Below are 25074 nucleotides of genomic sequence, written 5' to 3' on the forward strand. Positions count from 1 at the left end.
TGATGACAGAATGGGAAGACTTGCTTTTTCACGCAGCCTTTGTTTGAGAGCATGGAGGTGGGCCTCCCGGTTCTCCTTGCTGATCTCCATCTTTTGGATGAGCTTTTCCTCCGTCTTCTTGCTGAAGATGTGGTTCACCTCGCGCAACTTGTGGAGAACCTCCTGCTCGTGCTCCCTCTTCTCCGCCAACTGCTTCAGCACCAGGGCCTCCTGGGACTACAGCAGGAGGGGGGGAGGAGGGGGTCACAGACAGTGAGGGTGCAGTACTGTGGTGATGGCGGTAATTATGGCAATGGGGGTTGGCAGGGATTCATGAAAAAACTAAAACCAAGTTCATTAAACAAAAACAAAAGAATGAGGGCCTGTTTGTCGAGTAGCTAAATTCCCTGACAAGCTTTAAAGGTACAGTCAATAAGACATTAGTGCACCACAAAACATAATACATCTGCAGGGGTTGGCTTTTACGTTTCAAAGTGATTTAATAGCTCATGCTGTTTGGAAATAAAAACTTGCCAACCACTGAAGTTTCAACACAGTCCCTTAGCTAATCCCCACATCCCTATTGTAACAGGTTTTACTTGTACTGCTTGATTACAGCACTATCTGCTCAGTGATGTTTGTTCCTGTTGCTGTGCCGTAGGTCTATTGTCTTTGTTTCTATGTTACATAATTGTCGTCTTGCACACCCTATTGATTGTGCAAATGTATGTGGCTATAATTATGACATAACACTTTCTTGTGCCAGTCAGTCGGTGGCAGCTGAGCTGGCAGACGTTAAAAAGTCTTTACAGTGTCTGGAATGTGTGTCCTTCATTATACAGTAACCTTTGGTTTCATCCTCGGTAATCTCAGTGTGCAGTCAAAAAACAACAAACACAGACATTTAATATATCAAATACTTGGAGAACACATTGTGAAGCAACTTGGTATTCACAATGAAAATGTTTTGTCTGTGACAGACAGTGTCAAGGTTGCACAACTGCACACCAGGTTCTGAAGGCTGCTGCCAGCAAAACACACAATGTGAAAGCTTACATTCCTAGAAATCTGAACTCTGTTGATGTTTTAAATAAAAACAAATAGATCCAACGACTGCATGTTGTGACTGCACGTTTTATACAGCACTATAGCACAACAACGATAGTTATTTTAAACAACATTTTGAAACCTATACAAAATATTTTTGTTTTGTTAAAAAATAATTCCAGCCCAGTGATCTTTGTAGTAAAGGTGCAAATACAGCAAATATCAGAAAGTGTCACATATCTATAAAAGGAAACTAAATATAATTTTAAGTTTACATAGCATAGCTATGTTATACTGCTCTTATTATAAAAGCACCGATTGGTGGGATTGCTGTGGATGAAGTACACACGGCGATACACTGGTAAGAGCAAATGAGGTTTAACCATGTATCCAGCTAATTTAAAGGTATAGTAAGTGATCCAATACACTTTTTGTCAAAATCAGTGAATATCTCCTCATGATCACCTAGTGTAGGCTGTTTAAATGTAAAACAAACAGAAAGGAGTGCAAGAGCCACACAACATTGTTACAGCCAATCAGCAACAGGCAGCGACAGTTGATGGTAGGGGCTAGGGCTGGACTGGGACAAAAAATTGGCCCTGGCATTTTTTGGCCCAGGCGGCCCACACCCACCGTGATTGGTCAGACACATTCCCTGCAGACAGTGCTCTTAAAATATGCGTGCATTCTATGATATGAGTTGCCTAGTGTTCAGCATTCATGTGGTCGTTTTGGATCCTTCAAGAGGGTTCTCAAGACTTATCTGTTGCTCTTACACTTAAATAATTCATTCATTCTTAGAGTTATGATTTGTATATTTATGGTATATTTATTATTTTTTATTATTGATATTTGATATTGTATTGCTATTATTGTTATTATTACCAGTATGCTTAATATTGGCTTAGCAACAAACAGTTTACTGTTAATTTTAACTATTGTAAGATTCATATTTTGTTGCTTTGGACACAAGTGTCTGCTAAATACTATAACCATAACTATAACCCTTCCCAAAAGCTACAATAAAGCTGAGAGTAGTATATGCCCTGGAAAAGAGCACCAATACAAGAGAAGCTAATTAAGCCATTCAAGGAACACTGATTCTTGTATCATCACTGATTTTATAGATCACACAGACTTTTCAGCTACCCAACAGGCTAACCGCTAGCATTTTCAATGTAAGCTTAAGCAGTTAGGTTACTTGACAGCCACTAACTTTAATGTTACAGCCAAACTGCTTGTTATCGTTATGACATGACACACACACACACACACACACACACACACACACACACACACACACACACACACACACACACACACACACACACACACACACACACACACAGCCTCCCTCCCTTCCTAAGAGTCCCTGTTAATTTGCCTACTCCTTACCACATCGTCAACTACTCTCTCCTTCCATCTTTTCCTCACTCGCTCCCATGGCCCTGTCATGGTCACTCGGATTCTTCCCTGTCATGATGTTGTTTCTGCCAGTCACCTCTCCTCCTCCTCGGCTTCAGGTAATGCTGATGTTGAAGCAGCTACTACAGCCCCAAACATGTCAGAAATTTTGGCACATTTTGAGGAATCTGCCTGTAGATTCTTAATCTTTTTTCCTGTAATTTCTCTGCACTTTCCTTGCGCTTTGGTGGTCGTTTGTCCATTTTAACGTGAATGCTAAACTTCCAGCATAACTATTACAGCTTCGTGTCTCAGGGTCGGGAAAAAAAGGCCTATTTATATCGGCGATTCACCCCAAAAGTGCGTCGGCCCACCGGGAAAATGCCTGGTATGCCCGATGGCTTCTCCGTGAACCATCACCTTATCGTGGTGGAGAGGTTTGTGTGTCTCTGTGAACCTGAGGGCTGTGTTGTCTGGAGCTTTGTGCTCCTGGTAGGGTCTCCCAAGGCAAAGTGGTCTCAGGTGAGGGGCCAGACAAAGAATGGTTCAAAAACCCCAATGGAAAAACAAGGTAGAAATGGAGTGACCCTGCCCGGAGGAAGCCCGGGGCCCCCTCTGGAGCCAGGCCCCAGACGGGCCGCCGCTCGGGCGCGCCTGGTGGCCGGGTTTGCCGCGAGCCCGGCCGGGCACAGCCCGAACAAGCTACGTGGCTCCCATATCTCCAGCCCATGGGCCCACCACCTGTTGGAGGAACCGCTGGGGTAGTGCGCGCTGCCACATGGGTGGCAGTGAAGGTAAGGGCCTCGACGGACCAGACCCGGGCAGCAGACGCTGGCTCTGGGAACGTGGAACGTCACCTCTCTGTGGGGAAGGAGCCGGAACTGGGTGCGGGAGGTGGAGCGCTACCGGTTAGATCTGGTGGGGCTTACCTCTACGCACAGTCTCCGGTTCTGGAACCGTACTCCTGGATAGGGGTTGGACTCTTTTCTTCTCCGGAGTTGCTCAGGGTGTGCGGCCGGCGGGGTGTGGGGATACTAACAAGCCCCCGGCTGAGCGCCGCTATGTTGGAGTTTACCCCGGTGGACGAGAGGGTCGCCTCCCTACGCCTGCGAGTTGTGGGGGGGGAAACTCTGACTGTTGTTTGTGCATATGCACCAAACAGGAGTTTGGAGTATTCGGCCTTCTTGGAGACCTTGAGTGGAGTCCTGCATGGGGCGCCAGTGGGGGACTCCATTGTTCTGCTGGGGGACTTCAACGCACACGTGGGCAATGATGGAGACACCTGGAGAGGCGTGATTGGGAGGAACGGCCTCCCTGATCTAAACCAGAGTGGTTGTTTGTTGTTGGACTTCTGTGCTAGTCATGGATTGTCTATAACGAACACCATGTTCGAACATAGGGATGCTCATAAGTGTACCTGGTACCAGAGCACCCTAGGCCGAAGGTCAATGATCGATTTTATAATCGTTTCATCTGATCTGAGGCCATATGTTTTGGACACTCGGGTGAAGAGAGGGGCAGAGCTGTCAACCGATCACCATCTGGTGATGAGTTGGGTCAGGGGGTGGGGGAAGACTCTGGACAGACCTGGTAAGCCCAAACGTGTAGTGCGGGTAAATTGGGAACGTCTGGAGGAGGCCCCTGTCCAACGGACTTTCAACTCGCACCTCCGGCGGAGCTTTTCGTGCATCCCTGTGGAGGCTGGGGGCATTGAACCCGAGTGGACAATGTTCAAAGTTTCCATTGCTGAAGCTGCGGCGAGGAGCTGTGGTCTTAGGGTCTTAGGTGCCTCAAGGGGTGGTAACCCACGAACACCGTGGTGGACACCGGTGGTCAGGGAAGCCGTCCGACTGAAGAAGGAGTCTTTCCGGGATATGTTATCCCAGAGGACTCCAGAGGCAGTTGCAGTGTACCGAAGGGCCCGAAGGGCTGCAGCCTCTGCCGTGAAAGAGGCAAAGCAGCGGGTGTGGGAGAAGTTTGGAGAAGACATGGAGAAGGACTTTCGGTCGGCACCAAAGTGCTTCTGGAAAACTGTTCGCCACCTCAGGAGGGGGAAGCGGGGAACCATCCAAGCTGTGTACAGTAAGGATGGGACACTGTTGGAGGAGGTAATAGGGCGGTGGAAGGAGCATTTTGAGGAACTCCTTAATCCGACTAATACGCCCTCTATGTTAGAGGCAGAGCTGGAGGATTGACGGGGATTGTCGTCGATTTCCCAGGCGGAAGTCACTGATGTAGTCAAACAACTCCACAGTGGCAAAGCCCCGGGGATTGATGAGATCCGTCCAGAAATGCTCAAGGCTCTGGGTGTGGAGGGGCTGTCCTGGTTGACACGTCTCTTCAACATGCGTGGAAGTCTGGAACAGTGCCAAAGGAGTGGCAGACTGGGGTGGTGGTTCCCCTTTTAAAAAAGGGGACCAGAGGGTGTGTGCCAATTACAGGGATATCACACTTCTCAGCCTCCCTGGTAAAGTCTACTCCAAGGTGCTGGAAAGGAGGGTTCGGCCGATAGTCGAACCTCAGGTTGAGGAGGAACAATGCGGATTCCGTCCTGGTTGTGGAACAACGGACCAGCTCTTCACTCTCGCAAGGATCCTGGAGGGGGCCTGGGAGTATGCCCAACCGGTCTACATGTGTTTTGTGGATTTGGAGAAGGCGTATGACCGGGTCCCCCGGGAGATACTGTGGGAGGTGCTGCGGGAGTATGGGGTGAGGGGGTCTCTACTCAGGGCCATCCAATCTCTGTACGACCAAAGTGAGAGCTGTGTCCGGGTTCTCGCAGTAAGTCGGACTCGTTTCAGGTGAGGGTTGGCCTCCGCCAGGGCGCGCGCTTTGTCACCAATCCTGTTTGTAATATTTATGGACAGGATATCGAGGTAGTGGGGTGGGGAGGGGTTGCAGTTCGGTGGGCTGGGGATCTCATCGCTGCTTTTGCAGATGATGTGGTCCTGATGGCATCATCGGCCTGCGACCTTCAGCACTCACTGGATCGGTTTGCAGCCGAGTGTGAAGCGGTTGGGATGAGGATCAGCACCTCTAAATCGGAGGCCATGGTTCTCAGCAGGAAACTGATGGAATGCCTTCTCCAGGTAGGGAATGAGTCCTTACCCCAAGTGAAGGAGTTCAAGTACCTTGGGGTTTTGTTCGCGAGTGAGGGGACAATGGAGCGGGAGATTGGTCGGAGAATCGGCGCAGCGGGTGCGGTATTACATTCCATCTATCGCACCGTTGTGACGAAAAGAGAGAGAGAAATGGGTTTCCTCAGGAGGGTGGCTGGCATCTCCCTTAGAGATAGGGTGAGAAGCTCAGTCATCCGTGAGGAGCTTCGAGTAGAGAGCCGCTGCTCCTGCGTCGAAAGGAGCCAGTTGAGGTGGTTCGGGCATCTGGTAAGGATGCCCCCTGGGCCTCCCTAGGGAGGTGTTCCAGGCATGTCCAGCTGGGAGGAGGCCTCGGGGAAGACCCAGGACTAGGTGGAGGGATTATATCTCCAACCTGGCCTGGGAACGCCTCGGGATCCCCCAGTCGGAGCTGGTTAATGTTGCTTGGGAAAGGGAAGTTTGGGGTCCCCTGCTGGAGCTGCTCCCCCCGCGACCCGACACCGGATAAGCGGACGAAGATGGATGGATGGATGGATGGATGGATGCCCGATGGGCGGAAGGTGGGGAAACTGCATTTCAATGTGCAGGCCAGCCAGTAATAGAGCTTAACAGTCCCGCCCACAGCGGGTTCCGGAAGTAAAAATACAATGCAATTTCTCCATTGACAATTGGAGTATAAGCCATAAATTGTAACTGTCGATGGTAGACTTAAAACCAGCATGCCGACATGACTAAGCGATTGTATATGCTCATATAGACGCCAAAAGTTCATGGGGCACCAACCTTGTTTTGAGATAAATGTCTTTTATTCATGATGTCTTGGATAAGTACTTCATTACCCACAATCCTGAACAATCCCACAATCCCACAGTGATGCCTTTGATTGTTGGAACTCATGCTGGTGATGAGGGGGAGCTGTCGGTACCCGATCTGTGCTGCCTGCACGATCCGTCATGCGAATGCGCAAGATGATAATCCTGTTTTACGAGGATTTACGACACTGCACGAATCACGATCTGTTCCACGCTTCTGCCATTAGCCTCCACCGGGAAGCTAACATTAGTTTAGCTAACAGCTAATTTGGCTAACCGCTAGCTGACAGCTTGATTCAGTCTAAAATAACGTTAACTCAAACTAAACACTGGGAAAAGCAGGCTACAGCTGACATAACAGCTGTTATATATCTTAACGGTTATTAAATAGCTCACGTTACTGTATTGTGTGAACAGTTAACTTCATTTAACATTGTTTCTGCCGTTTTCTTTTGCGGGCTGCAAATGTTCCACCAAAACAAGTTCCTTCCCAAGACTATTTTGTAGAGCCACTGTCGCTGCGTCCAGACCTTAGCACCGTGCAAGAAATGCAAACACCCCAGAGCCTTTTTTCTCCTATCCCAGAATGCATCTGTGGTGTAGCCAGACCTTACTCCAAAGCAATGCAATGCCAGACTAGAATCAGTGCAACATAAGGGATTCCCATAAATCATAGTATCCGAATGTAATATCATCTTACACACTGCAATTTTACATTCATCACATTGATGATACAATGACTGAGCCAAATTTTGATTTCAACTTCTTGAAAAATTAGAAGATAAGATAAGACTTTTTATTTATTTAATTATGTATATAAATATAAAATTAACTTTTTAAGATCTTAAGAATGACAAGACTTTATTTAACTCTATTATGGGTTATAAAAATGGGTTAGTTTTACATTAAGAGCATAATGTTGTTTAATAAAAACAATCTGAGCTATTATAGAATCAGTACGGTGGGAGAACAATGACCTGAAAATTCTCAATTGAAAATGAAAGGAGCTTGATGAGCTTATTGTGGCTCAATGCAGATGAATCACCTTTAACTAGGTCAAATAAAATCATAAAGATGTGCGGTGGTACTCCATCATGAGACCATCCTGTGATGACATATGTGCATACCTTCCTCCTTTCCTCAGCAGCCTCCATCCTCTTCTGGAGTTCCTCCAGGGATACCTCCCTCCTCGGAGGGGAGGGCAGGGGCTGAGCCTGGCTTTTGTCCCCGAACTGATCCGGATCCTTAAGGAAGACCTCAAACGACTGTCCCGATGCTCGCTTGTTCAAGCCCTTCACCTCCAGGTCTGACACAGCCACGATAAAACACAAGTTAGTGAGTTGTTTATTAGGTTTTTTCTTTCTTTCTTTTTGCTCACTTGTTTTTTTTTATATAAAAGAGTGGTGGTGGGAGATTCAGCTCTTGACTGTGTCTCAGCATTGTTGTCAATAATACTGTATTTGGGGATGCCCTGCAACGTGCTATGCCCTGCTATGTCCTGCTACACCCTGCTATGCCCTGAACTGCTACAACTATTATTTCCAGTCATAGTTACATTATCTTTATTGTTACTATAATTGCCACTGTTCATCATACCAACTGCTAAAATCATTATTTCTCCATATCTGTAGATCTGTATCAGTGTCTCTGCATCCCAACTGGCACCTGCAGATGGCTGCCCACCAGTGTAAAATGTATGCCACTCTGCTTCTAACCTTAAGATTGACAATTTGCAAGATTCAGTATCTATTGGCTAAGGGTGGCTTTAAATTGGCCAAAAGACCACACAAGTATGCTCACACATCCAAACCAAAAAGGGCAGGTGCTGAGCTGAAAGTGCGCTGATCATAAAATAATCAAATAATTAGTTTCTACACTGCAGGGTTATAAGTGAGCATTGGAGTCCTGCAGTGAGTAAGCTTTTATTTGTTTATTACAAAAGGCCACACTCCCAGTACAAAGTGCAGCAGAGCAAAGACATTGAGTATTTGTCCCATCAGCAATATGACTTTTTTTCTGCCTTAAATCTGTAAATGCTGACACAACTCAACAATAGTTCACATTTCTCATTAGATTTATCTGATTATGCAGATTAAGAAATATCTACAAAAGAGAAGTGTGTACCCATGTGAGTAAGCTTTATATATAAATACTCACATCATATTCTTGCATTCTTGTCTTTTGCTCTTTTACTGCACTTTTAGGTATGGCATAATTTACAGCTCATGTCTTTTTTTTTTTTACTGTATGTTAGCATTAGCTAGTTCCAACAACCACAGGCTCATTCAAAAGCCTGTGGTTGTTATTTGTCACAGGGATTTTATTTGTACTAATACTGTAACCTGCACCCTAGTTTTCCCATTCATTAAATTGGTCCAGTATTGAGCAACATTGCTGTAACTGTCAGTATCGCCAGTTTCATCCACTAAAAGTGCTGTTTTTGCCACTGACAGGCTCAGATTATTATTCTTAAATTAAGTTCTTAAATTCAATTCAGTTCAATTTTATTTATAGTATCAAATCATAACACGAGTTATCGCGAGACACTTTACAGATAGAGTAGGTCTAGACCACACTCTATAATTTACAAAGCCCCAACAATTACAGTAATTCCCTCAAGAGCAAGCAGTGTGACAGTGGCGAGGAAAAACTCCCTCTTGGGAAGAAACCTCGGACAGACCCAGGCTCTTGGTAGGCGGTGTCTGACGGTGCCGGTTGGGGATGCGATGAACAGTGGCAGTAATAGTCACATTAATAATGGAACAGTGACTTCAAATGGTAGTCGTAGTAGTTCATGTCATATCAGTGCGCTGCAGGGCGTTACAGAATGTAGCGTGGCCCAGCAGAGCATGGATGGACGTAGCAGGAAGCAGCAGGGTTCAGCAGGACGACGCATGACATTGCAGGGGAGTGCAGCAGGGCCACGGCGACAGCTGCAACCAAGATCTTGGTTCCAACGTTCTCCAAGGTAATACGCTGGGTGAAAAAAGCATAAGGACTCCGGGGAGTAAACTCCCCAGAAGCTAGGATTAATAACAAGCATTTCTGGGACGGGATGCACACATATGGTAATAGAAAGGGAGAGGAGAGAGCAGCTCAGTGTGTCAAAGGAAGGAAGTCCCCCGGCAGTCTAGAACTATAACAGCGTAACTAAGAGAGACAGGTCATAAGGAGAGGTGGCCTGTTTGGGCTTGAAGTGTCTGACATAACAGAAAGGGCAGACCTAGACCTTTTGGTTTAACATGAAACAGCTCATAAATCACCAAACTCACCAGACTCCATGTAAATAAACAGTAATTTTAGTAAATAAATGTAAATGGGTAAATTAAGGGTTTATTTCAACCAAACCAGAGTGGAGATTGTTGGAACAGTGGAAAGACAAACCAATACGGCTTTTGGTCTATCTACAGTTTGTCAGACAGACAGACAGGCAGACTGACCTCCATACTGATAGAGGCTGTTGGGATGTGGCTGTGTGTAGAAGCAGGAGCAGAGCAGAGACAGCATTGACATCTCCTTGATCTTGTCTGTGTAGGCTGTTACAGAGAGATAAAAGACAAAATGTTACATCTGAAACTACTGAAGACCATGTCAACTTATTGCGACAGAATCAAACTTGACTTACCTCTTTGGGTAATTTAGTTAGTAATTTAGCCTAATACATTACAGAAAACAGCAAGAAATGATTGGAATTGGGTGCCATTAAGGGAGACTTATGCTCATTTTCAGGTTCATATTTTCTAGAACATGTCAACATGGTTAAATGTTAAAACACCATCAAGGGTTGAAAATTGGCAACTTTCCCTCTTTTGCATTTAGCTTAGCGAAGCGCCATTGAAACCACTGGCTTAGACACGTCATCCTTGCCAACTCCATCCTTTTGTCCAAATATGGTCACTTTTGACTCCATGACACCAAGATGGCAAAAATGCAAACTACTGGCTTCAAAAACGCCACAAACCAATGGGTGACATCACCAATGCTACAGTATTTCTATTATTTTTACAGTATATGAGCTAAACAGAGAATAGAGCAGTGCGGCATGTCACAGATACTCCACCCGATACGCAGCTGTCATCCAAATGTGGTGGAAAACTATTGTTTTGGCTGCGGTGTATTCACATAATATTTGTATACTGTGTTTATCTACAGTAGCAGCCTGTAGTTAGCTGATTCCAAATAATGTTAGCATTGTTGTTACTCTAGCTAACAGGAGGTAACAGGCTAAATTTGGTAGCAGTTGTTGAGCTTGCTAACTTAAGAGAGGCAGGGGGAATGTGATTGTCCGAAAGGAGAGTGTGGTGACAACACCACTGTCATGAAAAGTGGGATGAAATTAAAGTGTTGGGGAAAAAGCCATGATGGAACAAAATCAGACTTATGAAAAAGAGCATTTTGAAATAAAAATAATAAAATAAAATAAAAAAATAAAAATCTAATTCTGTTATCATGAAATGAAGAAATAACATGTCATATGAGTTGAGTTTCAGTAGTTCATAATTTGTTGATTTATTTAAAGTGATGTAAGTGAGTAATTTCACCCTAGGGTCCTTTGCACCATGACCTTGAGCCAAAAAGCCAGAAGTTTTTTTCACCTGGGTCGAACATTGGGCCAGTTAGCGTTATCAGCTGAATAGCTTAGTGCAGGCGCTAATGGATCCAAGAGTGTATCTTGTACATTACCCCATTAATAATGCCCAAAATGATACCAAACTTCTACACTAGTACAAATGTGTTTTTTATGTGTTGTTAACGTGTTGTTAACGTTTTGTCTATGTGTTGTCTACGTGTGAAAAATCAACGTGTCGTTTACGTATTGTTTAAGTGTTGTCTACGTGTGACAAATTAATGCGTTGTTTACGTGTAAGAAATCATGTGTATTTTGTACAGTTTGGCTTTCAATATTGGACATTTATACAGCACATTCGGGATATGCGTCTCAATCAGGGTTTTTATAGCCTCTTGCCTGTTTCCGGCTTACTGTACGTACACACCACCGCCGACTTGAGCTGCAAAGAAGCTCTGGCCGCCCTGTCAAGGACGCTTGTCAAAAAGTACGAGGAAGCTTTTTGACGCTTTGGCCGCTGTGACGTGGCAGCATTCTTCATTGTTCAACACATAATTGAAGAAAAAACACAAACAGCTAATACATTGACACTAGAAACCTTTTATTAATTACATATATAATGACAGAATTTGTATTGTTTCTTGGTCGCAGTGGTGTCTGTTAGCAGTTAGCTCGCTCGTTAGCTGCTGAACTGCAGCAGAATGCAGGCAGAGCGAGCAGCCGCCAGCTGTTGATCCATGCAGGACTTCACTGTGAGCGGACTGTTTAGAGACAATGTGACTGGCAGGTACTTTTAACTGGTCCCTATACACAAACAACGTCATAACATAAATGATAGGGAACCCAAAGTTTTGGTAGGAACCAAAGTTTACATCCTATGTTTCTCTGGAAACAGCCAGCGTGAAGGACGTCTATATTCCGATTGGTTGCTGGCATTTGCCGCTGCTTGCCGCTGAACCGCGTCATAGCTCATTACCATAAAGTTGACCTACTTTCAACTTTCTGATTGATGCTCTGGTTGCTCAGAACGCCCAAAATGCGACGCCGACAGATTTGCCGCTCCTTGCAGCTGAGAGAAGCTAGCTTCCATTGAACATGAATGACTTCCGGTAACTTTAGAAGCTCAAGTCGGCGGCGGTGTGTACGCACAGTTATGGTCAGCTCTGTGCGTTGCTATGGTTACTGTACACAAACCAACCAGCCAACAGTTTGCAAGGCTGTACGATAAAAAGGAGAAACACAGCTACTTTTAAACATGATCAAAGACTTGGATATCAATAGGTTTTTGGATATGCGCACACATCGCTACGCCGACCTTTTCAAGAAGCTGGTTGAAGGAATGAAAGAGGGAGGCTGTGTTTGCACGGTCCAACAAGTCCTCCACCGCTGGTAAACTTAAAAAAAAAATCTTATTAGTTGAATATTCAATTTCATTAGCTATGTAAACAGCTTAGTCGGAATATTGTCTTTTTCGGAATAAGGGCTACAACCGGAATATTAGGTTCATGTAAACGTAGTCAGTGTTTGTTCCATTCAAAGTGGGAAGTCAGACTGGTAGTCATACATCTGACATCATCAACCATGCCTTTGGGGATTTAAATAGTCAAATTATAGCAGCTTCTTTCCCCTGCTATTTGAGGTCACTTACAAAGTAACAACAGCCAAGTACAAAGCAGTGGAACAATCCTTTTTTTTATGCCTGGAAGGTTTTATAGCGTGACTGAAACTGCAGCACATTACAGGGCATTTCAGGGAAAGTTGTTATTTTTAGGACGGTTCTGAATTATTCACATGTACTTCAAAATCACATTCTGGCTGTACAACCTTCTGGGATTATTCTGTGGTGCTTGCTGCTGGCACCAGTATTCAATATGGAATCATGAGGAAAGAATAATACCTGTATAGAATCATTCAAATTTCATTCTGCTCCAAACAACCCATCTGATGAAATAAATAATCTTATTACTGCACATATTCAGGTGCTGTTTGCATAGAGCTCATTTTATGTTCACATCCAAATACTGTATTTACATTTTGTGATATCCCCTTTTGACATAATAAGAGAATCTGATGGGTGATCCAATTGATTAAAAACATAAATTATTAGAATATCTTGACTTGAAAACTGCCTTAAAGGAACACGCCGACTTATTGGGAATTTAGCCTATTCACCGTAACCCCCAGAGTAAGACAAGTCCATACAAAAATCAACGTAACATGAGACACAGCCATCTTCTAACAGTAAACAAACCGGGGAACTATATTCTCAGAAAGGCTTGCTGCGAGCATATCACTCTGCCCAAGTACTATATTCTTCCGCCTGAGAATATAGTTCCCGGTTTGTTTACGGTTAGAAGATGGCTGTGTCTCATGTTACGTTGTTTTTTGTACACGCTGTGACTCTACAAATCACAACATGTAAACAGGAACATGTTGGCGTTATTTTGTCACAATTCGGAGCAGTAGGCTAGTTGGAACCAGTTACCTGCAGGATCTGTGCTGGGCTAAGCTAATGCTGGAGCCGTCAGACAGCCTTACAGCACGCACGGAGATGAGAAAGGTATGTATGGACTTGTCTTACTCTGGGGGTTACGGTGAATAGGCTAAATTCCCAATAAGTCGGCGTGTTCCTTTAAGGCAGTTTTCAAGTCAAGATATTCTAATAATTTATGTTTTTAATCAATTGGATCACCCATCAGATTCTCTTATTATGTCAAAAGGGGATATCACAAAATGTAAATACAGTATTTGGATGTGAACATAAAATGAGCTCTATGCAAACAGCACCTGAATATGTGCAGTAATAAGATTATTTATTTCATCAGATGGGTTGTTTGGAGCAGAATGAAATTTGTTATTTTGTCACTTATTCAGAGCAGTAGGATTACTGGAACCATTCACCTGCCTGTTCTGTTATGGGCTGATGCCGCTGGAGCCGTCAGACAGCTTTACAGCACGCACGGAGATGAGAAGGGTATGTATCGACTTGTCTTACTCTGGGGGTTACGGTGAATAAGCTAAATTCCCAATAAGTCGGCGTGTTCCTTTAATTATAACATAACACAGGCTGTTCTCATGAACCATTGGTACATACAGTATAGCTACAAAAAGCGGAAGGAAAGTAAATTTTTATCGGCTAAACTCAACTGCAGTGGCCTCTAAAACAACTGCCAGGTGCTCTATACCTGGCTACCAGTGACAGCTAAACCGAACTGTCATGAGATTGTCATGTGACCAGCTGGCGGTCACCATCATTTTGTAGTATATCATACAAATTGTTGTGCATAACTTTAACACAGCTAACCACCTTAAAAGGCAGAGTCTGTTTAATAAGTATAGCAACACTCCTACTTCTAATTGTAAATGAAGAAACAAATACTTTCTAAATATTCCCTGTTGTAACTTCAAAAGTTCTATGCTATCAAGATAGGTTTCTTCCACCAGTGCAATATCTTTTTTTCTTCTTCCAGAAGGTATAACTTTTCTTCGTTTTATGGGGTTATGAATCCATGGTCTATTCAAAGTACAGACCTGAATCTTATTTACCATTACAACTGTTAATGTAGATACAGGACTGAAAATATCACGACACACTCTATTTAAGAGACAGAAAAAATACAGGAAAAAAAGCTGTGTTACAACATAACAACCAAAACTAAATCTAACTTTTAATACAGGAATCTCTGTGCATGCATGTTTTTGTGTGTGTTTGTGCATTTGTGCAACAGGTGTCGTGCCAAAAAGTGATCATCCATCAAAAACTGATTGATGTCTACCCTACAGGCAAATAATGAAATTAATTGTCACAAACACGCCCAGTTGAACATCCAGGCTCTTGGGCTCTCCAGGACATCAGGCTTGTGTTGAGATGAGCTCGCGCCTCGTAAAGTGGACGAGGAGCAGCCGGCGCAGCGCGCGGGCGAAAAGCCGCGATAAAAGTCGGTAAACAGTTTACACCCGTTTCCAGCAGCCTTCAGGCTGAACAGGAAGTCACAGAAACACTCACATCCTGTCAGGTCCAATTCCGATTTAATAAAATGTTATCAGACCCATATATCAGCTTGTGCACTGTCTCCAGTTGTTATGAGTAGCTGTCAAAACGCTCTACATGCGATCTGTTGCTAAAGGTAATAAACAACAAACTGTAGATGATCCGTAATCTGACCAGATTTAGTCACTCTGATTTTTAAACGTAACTATCAGCCCCACAACATGTGTTCTGTACAGAATAAGCCTTTCAATCAGACAAATAGCAATTAAAATCCCTCCAATTCAAAAACAATAACAAGTTTATATGAAACGTCATCATGTTGAGTCATTTCCGAACCAATCAGCTGTTAGATCAGCGGAGAGCTAGGTGTTTCCCAGCATGCGCTGGGTCTTGCAGTCGGTGAAAAGCAACTGCGCTGCCTGCGTCTTAAACCTGCGGTCGCCTTGATCTCGTGAGGTTATCAATGCCTACATGTGCATAACGTCAGAGCAAGTCGGGATCAAGTCGGAAACAAATCTAACCAGCATGCATTGAGTGGTTGATTTGCATCTAATCATAAGTTTGAATGTAGCAGCGCAAACTATGAATCATGATTGGACGACTCAAATAGCTCCCCGGTATGTGATTGTCATGACTGGATGACTGGCTGTCAGTAAAACTCGTTGCTTTGGCAACACGTAACATCAAAGACCCCTGATAAAGCTTCATTAGTCAGACCAGACTACCCCAAGTGTGTGTCTGTGCCACGAGTAATCACTTTTGGATTTAAAAATTTCACTCAAGATGGAAAAAAAACTGTTGAATTCGAGATTTATCAAAAATTCCGGACTTTGTGACACGTTTGATCCAAGCAATCGGCCCATTCCGAACAGGCACACGCTCCAACAGTTTAAATAAATAAATGTTGACTTTTGCTTTTACAGCATTCCGGGAAGGGAGGAAAACATACTCTGGTTTATTGGCATTTCTTTAAACCAATCACAATCATCATGGGCGGCGAAGCCGCTGCAAAATATCCCCGGGAAGGAACTTGTTTTGGTGGAACGTGTATGTTCAAAAGTTGTTTTAGTCGTGCAACAGAAAACTCAGACTGGACAGATAATGCATTAATTTATATAGGTACAAGTATAAAAAAAATGAATGAGTAGAGCCTGAACAATGTTAGAAAAGAAAGTGCAATCAGTGTAGCATCTAAGATAAAGTTCATCAGGTGTAGACTGACACAATACCTTAAAGCATGCTCAGTATTTATTCTTGCTCTCCAAGGAACTCAGTGCATTAACTCATTAAAAGTACAACATGTTCCCGTGGAGTCCAGAGCTGTGGCACAGGCAACAAATCTCACTGTCATTCAACAGGATGAAGACATCATCAGAGGCAACAGCCACGGTTATGGCATCCAGTCCGACCTGTTTGGGAAGAAAGGCTTCAAAAGCTTTTTGCATACAGCACCAACAGGAAATGATCTTGTTTTGGTATCAGAGCAGAAGACTGAAAAAAACAACTGAACCAGAGACAGTTAACTTCTCAGGCATCTAACTTCAGCAAGCCACTGTTAAATGTATTTGAACCAACAGACAAGCATTGAAGCACTGTTCACGTTTGTCTAAGGCTAAGACTATTCGGCTCATCAGCGGTGGGGCTGCAAGCAGGGTAGCTGCTAACATTTGCCCAGCTTGTTTCCCCGATAACTTAAGATCCAGACGCCCAATGTAGTGTTAAATGTGGCTTAAAACTGGATAAAAAGTAAATCTATGACAGCTTCTGGCAGACAAGCACAACACAACACACAATGAAATGAAAACGTGCTTTAACTAAACACGCTTGGTCGGAACTATTGGCGTCCCTTTTGACGCTGTTACGTTAAGGAAAAGGTCGTGGGTGGGCTTACGTTTCCGTAACACGCGGGAAGAATGGGACGGTTGGGTTTAGGAAAAGGTCATGGGTGGGCTTACGTTTCCGTGATATGCGGGAAGAACGTGATGGTTGGGTTTAGGTAAAGGTCGTAGGTGTGCTTATGCTTCCATGACACACGGGAATAACGGGACGGTTAAAATAGAAAGCGACTTTAGGAAATGTGACAAGCGGGACACGAACCCCGGTCTCCTGGGTAAAAGTCCTGTGTTTGACCCGCGGAATTTCGGCCTTATATACTACTAGCTAAACCCCGTGAAGCTGCCTGCTCTCCCCGGTACGTTATATAAACACGCTGAAGGATGCCTTTTTCGTTGCTTCTGATGCTGACAGCCACTGTCCAAACGTCCATATTTTACGACTTCGGAGTGAGAATGGGTTGTTTATGGTGGATTGCATTTCTGGCACGCAGCCTTCTATTTACATTATTTTCCACCACGCACACAGTGACAAACACAAAACGGAGAACTCTGTAATGAAACATTATCTAACAAGTGTATTGTTGTAAAGGCTAATGTTGCCCGGTTAGCACAATGACATCATGTTAGAAAGCACAGCCGAAACGATTTGTCATAAACTAAGTAACACTAACAAAAGTGTGAGCGACGATGCTAAAGGCATTGATAACTAAGCCAAACAAGTCAGTCTGTCACTACTATTTTAGTGATATAAAAGCAACCTGTTTCTTGCAGATTGTCACGTTCCTGAGAATACAGCTGTTAGAAGGTAATATATTAAGTCAAAGCTAACTCTGACAGCTGTAGGGTAGTTAACATAATCTAGTGCCCTATATTTAGAGAGTGTGGCCAACTCAAATCATGGGCGTCATATTGGATACCAACGTCAGATGACTATACAATGTAACCCTATGGGGCGGATATGCTATCTTGAAATAAAACGCTTATTTTCACCTTAAACACGCATATACATGTTATTAATAACGTTTGTCAATATGTGAAAAGCCCTTACGGAAATATTCCAGTGTATATTTACCTTCTATATCATAAATGGGCCTCTAAAAAATGCCCATTGTAGTGAGTGACCACGTACCTAATAAGTCTCTGAGCAGTGTTTACCTTTCTAATGTCCGCTAGCATACAGGCTAACTATAGCTAGCTTTGTGTGTAACGTAACAAAACCCACCCATCATGTAGGAGCGCGCTTTTCATTCAATAAAATTATGGTAAAAAGGAGCACTAACGCCACAGGTCTTATGTTGACAACATGGACGCAAATATAGACCCTTTGCCCGTGACGTCACACTCTACTCCCGCGAATTATGAACGCCATGACGGACGGCGGAAGAGCTATTCTTTAGACGGACGGCAAGTAAAACGAGAACGTGTTCGCTGCTTATATACTGTGTATGGGTCACTGTTCTTGTTCTCACGAGTCACATACACAATCTGCAGAGTAATCCTCACCAACACAAGCATGTGTATGTATTGCCTTTCTGTTTTAAATGACTGATAAATAATAATAATAATAAAACTTCCTCACCCAGCTAGCTGCGTCGCTAACCAGCTGTTCCTGCTAACAGGTACCACATAACTATCATCGGTTATTCACTGACCTACATATCCCCAAAAGTAAGCCGTTCCCTTGATCATTTAACTTAACCGCATACAAAAAATATTGGTTAAATTAAAGATGAGCGGACGGAAACTAGCTTCAAAAAGGCCAAACAACTGAATTAAATGCGGGTCTGCGGAGCTCCTACCCGGTTAACCGACCAGCTAGCTGTCGAAATATCCACCGGTCAACAGCGAATATAATCACAGATAAGACGATGGCTAGATGTTACATTATGTGTGGTTAATACTAATCATAGACACTCCGTGATTTACTGCATGGATTAACGTGTGATGAATTATTTCCCAGAGCTGGGATGCGTTCAGGCATCCATTAGAGAGTTGCATCGGCTCAGCCAGTGAACAACGGTAGCCTTCGCTCGCCTGTAGCTAGCTTGCCCTGCTAGCTGATAGCCGTTAGCTGCTAGCTGCCGTCCTGTGAGTGTATTCAGACAGGCTTCTGTGATAATCATCCCAATAACAATCCACCGTGGTGTGGCTATGTCCTCCATAGGACAGGTCATGTCACGTATTGAAGTGTATTCCCCCCAAGAAAAGGTAAACAGTAGTGTGCCGATCGGAGCGTAGTGTGTGAAGAGCAGATTTGTTTACAAGGGAAGAAGCTTGGAGTAACGTAACTATGGAGAATATAGCAGATATACAACACAGGGAAGAGCCTTTTGAGTTATATGGTCGTCCTTATGTATTCGAACCGGTATACAGTCAAGAACTAGCCTCACAAGAGTTGAAAAGAAGAGACAGACAGAGGGGTAACAGGCAGATGAACTTGCTGCTCCGCAAGGCTAAAGCTAGCCTTCAGTAACTGGAAGACATAGACATACCACCACCGCTCCATGGATTGTTATTGGGATGATTATCACAGAAGCCTGGCTGACTACACTCACCGGACGGCAGCTAACGGCTAACGGCTAGCGGGGCAAGCTAGCTACCGGCAGGATCGAGACAGGGACCAGGGTAGGTGAATTTAAACAATGTCTGAAGAAGATGATAGTATTATTATTATTATTACATTTTATTTAGTGTTATTTATTTGAAACTAATGAAACTTTCCGCTCGTCTAATACACTATTTAGCTTGTGCTTCCGGTGATTCTGCCATCCGTCATGGCGTCGTCACGTGTTTGTGGTCACGTGTTTGTGGTCACGTGTTTGTGGTCACGTGTTTGCAAAGGGTCTATAGGAAACTCCAAAGGCAGTCGTAATATTTAGCTACCTAGCAGGCTAGGCTAATGCTGTTGCGCTAATCTTAGCAAACATCGGCGTAGCTGCCTAAACTTGTGAAAAGCCGAAAAAAACATCCCGTCCAAGCTGTGTTTCACTTTCCCTCCAATATTATTATGAAGATAATAAAGACACCTGGACTCAGTCGAGACCAAAAGCCATAGCTATGACTGTGGCAAGATCACAAGCATTTAGGTACATGGAGTGTTAGCGAAAAAGCTAACGCTAGCATAATAACTTAAAAACTTCATTCATTTCTGAAGCAGTGTTAGAACTTTTTTCAGCAATGTACACATTAACGATGGTATTACTATATTTGTCCTATGTAATTTCTCATTTATCATATCGAAGAGAGAAATTGACATTTAACTCACACAATAATGAACAGCTCCAATACTTGCCTTTTTGCTTCACGGGGGGACTTGTGAAATCTTTTGCTGCTTCCCTGTCTTTCATTGCAGCCAAACGCACAACAGTTGGGCATTTTTTCAGTGATTTATGTCAATTTTTAAATAATTTATTAAATTTATCCACTATTCCCTGCACTATATCAATGGGAATCAGATGAATGTTGGTATCGAACATGGAGTCCATGAAACACGTGACCACCTCGGAACCAATCGCAGAATGGTATGCTCAGAACATTTGATTCCCTAGTTGGCCACACTCTCTAAATATAGGGCACTAACATAATCTTTAGCTGTCTCCATGAAGCTCCCAGCTAAGCTCCTATAACTCGCGACGCAGATAGGAAACCAGAACGAGCTATCGTTAACATAAAGATTTTGGCTCGGTGAATGTCGATTTTAAAGTCATGTTAAAACTATTTCCCATCCTTCTTCCAATTTCCAGCCGCAGCCTGTCACTCCCCCCTGTACTAACATTACTCTGTACGTAATTTTAGCTCACAATGCCCTGCGTTTCTCACTCCCGTAACTTATTGTTCATCAGATGTGACATGAGAAGAGGGAGATTAGCTAACGTTAGCCAACCTATTTATGCATACAGGAAAAAAAGCTGTGTTACAACATAACAACCAAAACTAAATCTAACTTTTAATACAGGAATCTCTGTGCATGCATGTTTTTTGTGTGTGTTTGTGCATTTGTGCAACAGGTGTCGTGCCAAAAAGTGATCATCCATCAAAAACTGATTGATGTCTACCCTACAGGCAAATAATGAAATTAATTGTCACAAACACGCCCAGTTGAACATCCAGGCTCTTGGGCTCTCCAGGACATCAGGCTTGTTCGAGATGAGCTGCGCCTTGCCTGTAAAGTGGACGAGAGCAGATGGCAGCAGCCGGGGGCGGTTACAAAAAGCCGCGATAAAGTCGGTAAACAGTTTACACCCGTTTCCAGCAGCCTTCAGGCTGAACAGGAAGTCACAGAAACACTCACATCCTGTCAGGTCCAATTCCGATTTAATAAAATGTTATCAGACCCATATATCAGCTTGTGCACTGTCTCCAGTTGTTATGAGTAGCTGTCAAAACGCTCTACATGCGATCTGTTGCTAAAGGTAATAAACAACAAACTGTAGATGATCCGTAATCTGACCAGATTTAGTCACTCTGATTTTTAAACGTAACTATCAGCCCCACAACATGTGTTCTGTACAGAATAAGCCTTTCAATCAGACAAATAGCAATTAAAATCCCTCCAATTCAAAAACAATAACAAGTTTATATGAAACGTCATCATGTTGAGTCATTTCCGAACCAATCAGCTGTTAGATCAGCGGAGAGCTAGGTGTTTCCCAGCATGCGCTGGGTCTTGCAGTCGGTGAAAAGCAACTGCGCTGCCTGCGTCTTAAACCTGCGGTCGCCTTGATCTCGTTTGGTTATCAATGCCTACATGTGCATAACGTCAGAGCAAGTCGGGATCAAGTCGGAAACAAATCTAACCAGCATGCATTGAGTGGTTGATTTGCATCTAATCATAAGTTTGAATGTAGCAGCGCAAACTATGAATCATGATTGGACGACTCAAATAGCTCCCCGGTATGTGATTGTCATGACTGGATGACTGGCTGTCAGTAAAACTCGTTGCTTTGGCAACACGTAACATCAAAGACCCCTGATAAAGCTTCATTAGTCAGAGCAGACTACCCCGCGTGTGTGTCTGTGCCATGAGTAATCACTTTTGGATTTAAAAATTTCACTCAAGATGGAAAAAAAGGTGAGAATTGTATCAAGATTTATCAAAATTCCGGACTTTGTGACACGTTTGATCCAAGCAATCGGCCCATCGAACAGGCACACGCTCCAACAGTTTAAATAAATAAATGTTGACTTTTGCTTTTACAGCATTCCGGAAGGGAGGAAAACATACTCTGGTTTATTGGCATTTCTTTAAACCAATCACAATCATCGTAGGCGTGGCGCTGCAAAATATATCGGAAGAAGGAACTTGTTTTGGTGGAACGTGTATGTTCAAAAGTTGTTTTAGTCGTGCAACAGAAAACTCAGACTGGACAGATAATGCATTAATTTATATAGGTACAAGTAAAAAAAAATGAATGAGTAGAGCCTGAACAATGTTAGAAAAGAAAGTGCAATCAGTGTAGCATCTAAGATAAAGTTCATCAGGTGTAGACTGACACAATACCTTAAAGCATGCTCAGTATTTATTCTTGCTCTCCAAGGAACTCAGTGCATTAACTCATTAAAAGTACAACATGTTCCCGTGGAGTCCAGAGCTGTGGCACAGGCAACAAATCTCACTGTCATTCAACAGGATGAAGACATCATCAGAGGCAACAGCCACGGTTATGGCATCCAGTCCGACCTGTTTGGGAAGAAAGGCTTCAAAAGCTTTTTGCATACAGCACCAACAGGAAATTATCTTGTTTTGGTATCAGAGCAGAAGACTGAAAAAAACAACTGAACCAGAGACAGTTAACTTCTCAGGCATCTAACTTCAGCAAGCCACTGTTAAATGTATTTGAACCAACAGACAAGCATTGAAGCACTGTTCACGTTTGTCTAAGGCTAAGACTATTCGGCTCATCAGCGGTGGGGCTGCAAGCAGGGTAGCTGCTAACATTTGCCCAGCTTGTTTCCCCGATAACTTAAGATCCAGACGCCCAATGTAGTGTTAAATGTGGCTTAAAACTGGATAAAAAGTAAATCTATGACAGCTTCTGGCAGACAAGAACAACACAACACACAATGAAATGAAAACGTGCTTTAACTAAACACGCTTGGTCGGAACTATTGGCGTCCCTTTTGACGCAGTTACGTTAAGGAAAAGGTCGTGGGTGGGCTTACGTTTCCGTAACACGCGGGAAGAATGGAACGGTTGGGTTTAGGAAAAGGTCATGGGTGGGCTTACGTTTCCGTGATATGCGGGAAGAACGTGATGGTTGGGTTTAGGTAAAGGTCGTAGGTGTGCTTATGCTTCCATGACACACGGGAATAACGGGACGGTTAAAATAGAAAGCGACTTTAGGAAATGTGACAAGCGGGACACGAACCCCGGTCTCCTGGGTAAAAGTCCTGTGTTTGACCCGCGGAATTTCGGCCTTATATACTACTAGCTAAACCCCGTGAAGCTGCCTGCTCTCCCCGGTACGTTATATAAACACGCTGAAGGATGCCTTTTTCGTTGCTTCTGATGCTGACAGCCACTGTCCAAACGTCCATATTTTACGACTTCGGAGTGAGAATGGGTTGTTTATGGTGGATTGCATTTCTGGCACGCAGCCTTCTATTTACATTATTTTCCACCACGCACACAGTGACAAACACAAAACGGAGAACTCTGTAATGAAACATTATCTAACAAGTGTATTGTTGTAAAGGCTAATGTTGCCCGGTTAGCACAATGACATCATGTTAGAAAGCACAGCCGAAACGATTTGTCATAAACTAAGTAACACTAACAAAAGTGTGAGCGACGATGCTAAAGGCATTGATAACTAAGCCAAACAAGTCAGTCTGTCACTACTATTTTAGTGATATAAAAGCAACCTGTTTCTTGCAGATTGTCACGTTCCTGAGAATACAGCTGTTAGAAGGTAATATATTAAGTCAAAGCTAACTCTGACAGCTGTAGGGTAGTTAACATAATCTAGTGCCCTATATTTAGAGAGTGTGGCCAACTCAAATCATGGGCGTCATATTGGATACCAACGTCAGATGACTATACAATGTAACCCTATGGGGCGGATATGCTATCTTGAAATAAAACGCTTATTTTCACCTTAAACACGCATATACATGTTATTAATAACGTTTGTCAATATGTGAAAAGCCCTTACGGAAATATTCCAGTGTATATTTACCTTCTATATCATAAATGGGCCTCTAAAAAATGCCCATTGTAGTGAGTGACCACGTCGCCTAATAAGTCTCTGAGCAGTGTTTACCTTTCTAATGTCCGCTAGCATACAGGCTAACTATAGCTAGCTTTGTGTGTAACGTAACAAAAACCCACCCATCATGTAGGAGCGAAGCTTTTCATTCAATAAAATTATGGTAAAAAAGGAGCACTAACGCCACAGGTCTTATGTTGACAACATGGACGCAAATATAGACCCTTTGCACGTGACGTCACACTCTACTCCCGCGAATTATGAACGCCATGACGGACGGCGGAAGAGCTATTCTGTAGACGGACGGCAAGTCAAACGAGAACGTGTTCGCTGCTTATATACTGTGTATGGGTCACTGTTCTTGTTCTCACGAGTCACATACACAATCTGCAGAGTAATCCTCACCAACACAAGCATGTGTATGTATTGCCTTTCTGTTTTAAATGACTGATAAATAATAATAATAATAAAACTTCCTCACCCAGCTAGCTGCCGTGCTAACCAGCTGTTCCTGCTAACAGGTACCACATAACTATCATCGGTTATTCACTGACCTACATATCCCAAAAAGTAAGCCGTTCCCTTGATCATTTAACTTAACACGCATACAAAAAATATTGGTTAAATTAAAGATGACATGGCACGGAAACTAGCTTCAAAAAGGCCAAACAACTGAATTAAATGCGGGTCTGCGGAGCTCCTACCCCGGTTAGCCGACCAGCTAGCTGTCGAAATATCCACCGGTCAACAGCGAATATAATCACAGATAAGACGATGGCTAGATGTTACATTATGTGTGGTTAATACTAATCATAGACACTCCGTGATTTACTGCATGGATTAACGTGTGATGAATTATTTCCCAGAGCTGGGATGCGTTCAGGCATCCATTAGAGAGTTGCATCGGCTCAGCCAGTGAACAACGGTAGCCTACGTGCCTGTAGCTAGCTTGCCCTGCTAGCTGATAGCCGTTAGCTGCTAGCTGCCGTCCTGTGAGTGTATTCAGACAGGCTTCTGTGATAATCATCCCAATAACAATCCACCGTGGTGTGGCTATGTCCTCCATAGGACAGGTCATGTCACGTATTGAAGTGTATTCCCCCCAAGAAAAGGTAAACAGTAGTGTGCCGATC

The 25074-nt window shown here is 43.5% G+C and overlaps 1 protein-coding gene across 1 annotated transcript in view; it reads right to left on the minus strand.

Moving 5' to 3' along the window:
• The window catches only part of stmn3 (stathmin-like 3), a 46341-nt gene that overhangs the window by 3683 nt on the left and 17584 nt on the right, over window positions 1–25074 (minus strand). The window contains exons 3-5 of the mRNA XM_039798926.1: window positions 9781–9876; window positions 7468–7646; window positions 25–216 (exon numbers count right to left, since the gene is read on the minus strand). Of these exons, the coding sequence (XP_039654860.1) occupies window positions 25–216; window positions 7468–7646; window positions 9781–9876 (467 nt within the window). The remainder of the gene's footprint in view (window positions 1–24; window positions 217–7467; window positions 7647–9780; window positions 9877–25074) is intronic.

The sequence above is a fragment of the Perca fluviatilis genome, chromosome 4 (assembly GCF_010015445.1).
Source record: "Perca fluviatilis chromosome 4, GENO_Pfluv_1.0, whole genome shotgun sequence".
Classification (NCBI taxonomy): domain Eukaryota; kingdom Metazoa; phylum Chordata; class Actinopteri; order Perciformes; family Percidae; genus Perca; species Perca fluviatilis.